The sequence below is a fragment of the Oncorhynchus gorbuscha genome, linkage group LG02 (genome assembly GCF_021184085.1).
Source record: "Oncorhynchus gorbuscha isolate QuinsamMale2020 ecotype Even-year linkage group LG02, OgorEven_v1.0, whole genome shotgun sequence".
NCBI lineage: Eukaryota > Metazoa > Chordata > Actinopteri > Salmoniformes > Salmonidae > Oncorhynchus > Oncorhynchus gorbuscha.
Genome location: NC_060174.1, coordinates 7,556,921 through 7,561,681, shown reverse-complemented (window position 1 = coordinate 7,561,681; position 4,761 = coordinate 7,556,921). Strand labels below are relative to the sequence as shown.

The 4,761-nt window shown below is 56.8% G+C and overlaps 1 protein-coding gene across 1 annotated transcript; it reads left to right on the top strand.

The window, feature by feature from the left end:
- The first annotated feature begins 742 nt into the window (after window positions 1–742).
- LOC123995525 (extensin-like) lies at window positions 743–3,091 on the top strand. The gene is made up of 2 exons (XM_046299166.1): window positions 743–1,687; window positions 2,441–3,091. The coding sequence occupies exons 1-2, from the start codon at window positions 743–745 to the stop codon at window positions 3,089–3,091; spliced, it is 1,596 nt and encodes a 531-aa protein (XP_046155122.1).
- Window positions 3,092–4,761: the final 1,670 nt, after the last annotated feature.

The following is a 4,761-nucleotide window of genomic DNA, read 5'->3' as shown; positions in this document are numbered from 1 at the left end:
TACTGTGTTATATCAGTCAAAGACAAGTAAGGAGCTGAACTGACGTTTAAACTCTGAGCAAAATAAGAATATTATGAATGTATTATATTACATCAAGACATTTAAACAGTCTGAAACCAAATTGATAATGGCACTTTTATTTGAAATTCAGGTTTATTACCCAAATGGAAGAGTTGTTTTTTTGAATTGTTAATGCCTTCCTTTCTCCCTCTTGTTGTCAGCCAGAGGACAAGACCAGGGGCAAGAAGAGACCGTCTGCATTCATATCCACGCCTTTCGTCTCTCTACACACTTTTTTCAACACAGGGCGCAATTATGAAACGGGTTTCAGTCATTGAAGTAGAATGTAACAACAACAAAAAAGGAATCGAGTGTCTTCTGTGAAACATTAAATAGCCATCCTCTGATAACCCGGTAGAGAGAGCTGTCTGAAAAGTGACTTGAGATATGAGGGATAATGGCTGTGTCTTTGTAGTGTCCTTCTTGCTCTCAGAGAGAGAGCGAGAGGAAATGATAGGCCCAGTCGCCCACTGTGCTCATCTCTCTGAATCTCCAAGCGTCAGCCTGTCAACCTTGTTCACTATCAGCCCCCGTTCGCCCCGGTGAACATTCAACGCTGTCGGTGAGTTTTGAGCTAAATTGACAAAGACCATCGACCGTTGATTGTACCCTGTGGCCAGCCTTTTCTCTTGATGATCGACGCGCATGGCTACTAACTCATTATAACCAGAGAAAGAACACTATGGTCCCACCACACCACTACCACACCCCACCCCTCCAATACCACACCCCGCCCCCTCCACCCACGCCCCACCACTACCACACCCCGCCCCCTCCACCCACACCACTACCACGCCCCGCCTCACCACTACCACACCCCGCCCCCTCCACCCACACCACTACCACGCCCGCCTCACCACTACCACACCCCGCCCCTCCACCCCCGTCCACCCACGCCCCGTCCACCCACGCCCCGTCCACCCGCCCCCACCACCCACGCCCACCACTACCACGCCCCACCACTACCACGCCCCACCACTACCACGCCCCACCACTACCACGCCCCACCACTACCACGCCCCACCACTACCACGCCCCCCACCACCCACCACACACGCCCCACCACTACCACACGCCCCACCACTACCACACGCCCCACCACTACCACACGCCCACCACTACCACACGCCCCACCACTACCACACGCCCCACCACTACCACACGCCCCACCACTACCCACGCCCCACCACTACCACACGCCCCACCACTACCACACGCCCACCACTACCACACGCCCCACCACTACCACACGCCCCACCACTACCACACGCCCACCACTACCACACGCCCCACCACTACCACACGCCCCACCACTACCACACGCCCCACCACCTCCACCCACGCCCCACCACTACCACACCCCACCACTACCACACCCCGCCCCTTCACCCACACCCCACCACCACCACCCACGCCACACCCCGCCCCCTCCACCCACGCCCCACCACTACCACACCCTGCCTCACCACTACCACACCCAGTCCCTCCACTACCACACCCCGCCCCCTCCACCCACACCACACAACTACCACACCCCGCCTCCTCCACCCACACCACTACCACGCCCCGCCTCACCACTACCACGCCCCGCCCCTCCACCCACACCACACCCCGCCCCTCCACCCACGCCCCACCACTACCACACCCCGCCCCCTCCACCCACGCCCCACCACTACCACACCCCGCCCCTCCACCCACGCCCCACCACTACCACACCCTGCCTCACCACTACCACACCCCGCCCCCTCCACCCACGCCCCACCACTACCACACCCCGCCCCCTCCACCCACGCCCCACCACTACCACACCCTGCCTCACCACTACCACACCCCGCCCCCTCCACCCACGCCCCACCACTACCACACCCCGCCCCTCCACCCACACCACTACCACGCCCCGCCTCACCACTACCACACCCCGCCCCCTCCACCCACACCACTACCACGTCCCGCCTCACCACTACCACACCCCCGCCTCTCCACCCACACCACGCCCCCCGCCCCGCCCCCACCCTACCACGCCCCACCACTACCACGCCCGCCACCTCCACCCACGCCCCACCACTACCACACCCCACCACTACCACACCCCACCACTACCACACCCCGCCCCCTTCACCCACGCCCCACCACTACCACACCCCGCCACCTCCACCCACCCCACACCCTGCCCCCTCCACCCACGCCCCACCACTACCACACCCTGCCTCACCACTACCACACCCCGCCCCACCACTACCACACCCCGCCTCCTCCACCCACACCACTACCACGCCCGCCTCACCACTACCACGCCCCGCCCCTCCACCCACACCACGCCCCGCCCCCTCCACCCACGCCCCACCACTACCACACCCTGCCTCACCACTACCACACCCAGTCCCTCCACTACCACACCCCCCCCCTCCACCCACACCGCACAACTACCACACCCCGCCTCATCCACCCACACCACTACCACGCCCCGCCTCACCACTACCACACCCCGCCCCTCCACCCACGCCCCACCACTACCACACCCCGCCTCACCACTACCACGCCCCGCCCCTCCACCCACACCACGCCCCGCCCCCTCCACCCACGCCCCACCACTACCACACCCTGCCTCACCACTACCACACCCAGTCCCTCCACTACCACACCCCGCCCCCTCCACCCACACCGCACAACTACCACACCCCGCCTCATCCACCCACACCACTACCACGCCCGCCTCACCACTACCACACCCCGCCCCTCCACCCACGCCCCACCACTACCACACCCCGCCTCCTCCACCCACACCACTACCACGCCCCGCCTCACCACTACCACACCCGCCCCTTCCACCCACACCACACCCCGCCCCTCCACCCACCCACGCCCCGCCCCCTCCACCCACGCCCCACCACTACCCCTCCACCCACACCACGCCCCGCCGCCTCCACCCACGCCCCACCACTACCACACCCCGCCCCCTCCACTCCACCCAGCCTCCTCCACTCCACCCCAGCCCCCATCCTGTATCCTTCCTTCAGAACAACTCTGCTGAAAGAAAAGCCTCTGGCCCCAAACCACAACAAAGGTCACAATCAACATTCATTGCTGTCGGTGGGTTTAACTATATGGAAAAACTCGCTGAACAATGAATGCAACTGTGTCCCAGATTTTCACAGCAATCGACCATCAGAGGGGATCTCGTTCTGATATGCAGATTCTGGTATGTATGTGTATATAGTATGTATGTATGTACAGTATTATATGGAGCATGTAAGTAGACATTGCGTCATATCTCATCTAGATCATGCTCGTGGAGACTTATGTGACTATGGGAGAGGGAGAGAATAAAATGTATATTTCGTATGATTCTGTGTGGGTTTCTTTTTTTTGACTGACGGTCAAAACGGATTTGAAAAAGGCAGATATTAGAGGTCCCTCTTACAACAGCCTTTATTTTTCTCATTGAGATACAAATCTAAGGTCTCTATTCCATCCGTGTCGCTACAGTTCACCGTTACAGTGTGATTTAACATTTTTAAAAGGCATTACGAGACTGCATTCAGCTGACATTTTATATTTCTATCGCGGAATCTCTAAACGCTTCAGCAACACAGATTGAATAGAGCCTTAAATACAAATAAACTAGAGACTGTCATTACCAAGGATTAGAGAGGGGAATTAACACGTTTTAACCCATCGCTCTTTCACAGTGTTGGGCGACTGTCAAATTTAGCACAAAGGCAACCGACTGTAAGATTATTAGATTATAACACTAAATTGGTCTAGTTTGACAGATGGAGGACAGGATGACTGCGCGGCCAGGCACAACTCCAACACCATCATTACATATTCCCCCTCAGGAGACTGAAAAGATTTGGCATGGGTCCCTCAGATCCTCAACAGATTTTACAGCTGCACCATCGAGAGCATCCTGACGGGTTGCATCACTGCCTGGTATGGCAACTGCTCGGCCTCCGACCGCAAGGCACTACAGAGGGTAGTGCGTACGGCCCAGTACATCACCGGGGCCAAGCTTCCTGCCATCCAGGACCTCTATACCAGGCGGTGTCAGAGAAAGGCCCTAAAAATCGTCAGACTCCAGCCACCCTAGTTATAGACTGTTCTCTCTGCTACAGCATGGCAAGCAGTACCGGAGCGCCAAGTCTAGGTCCAAGAGGCTTCTAAACCGCTTCTACCCCCAAGCCATAAGACTCCTCAACAGCTAATCAAATGGCTACCCAGACTATTTGCACCCCCCCACCCAATGCTGCCACTAGTCTCTGTTATTATCTATGCATAGCCACTTTAATAACCCTACCTGCATGTACATAACTACCTCAACAAATTGACTCTGTACCAGTACCCCCTGTATATAGCCTCCACATTGACTCTGTACTGTAATACCCTGTATATAGCCTCCACATTGACTCTGTACCGTAATACCCTGTATATAGTCTCCACATCGACTCTGTACCGTAATACCCTGTATATAGCCTCCACATTGACTCTGTACCATAACACCCTGTATATAGCCTCCACATTGACTCTGTACCGTAATACCCTGTATATAGTCTCCACATTGACTCTGTACCGTAATACCCTGTATATAGTCTCCACATTGACTCTGTACCGTAATACCCTGTATATAGTCTCCACATTGACTCTGTACCGTAATACCCTGTATATAGTCTTCACATTGACTCTGGACCGTAATACCCTGTA

Bases quoted from the DNA above. Each gene is read 5' to 3' on its own strand.
- LOC123995525 (XM_046299166.1), top strand. From the start codon at position 743: ATGGTCCCACCACACCACTACCACACCCCACCCCTCCAATACCACACC. The intron at 1,688-2,440 runs GCCCCACCACTA...TACCACACCCAG, and splicing joins CACCCCGCCCCTCCACCCAC to TCCCTCCACTACCACACCCC.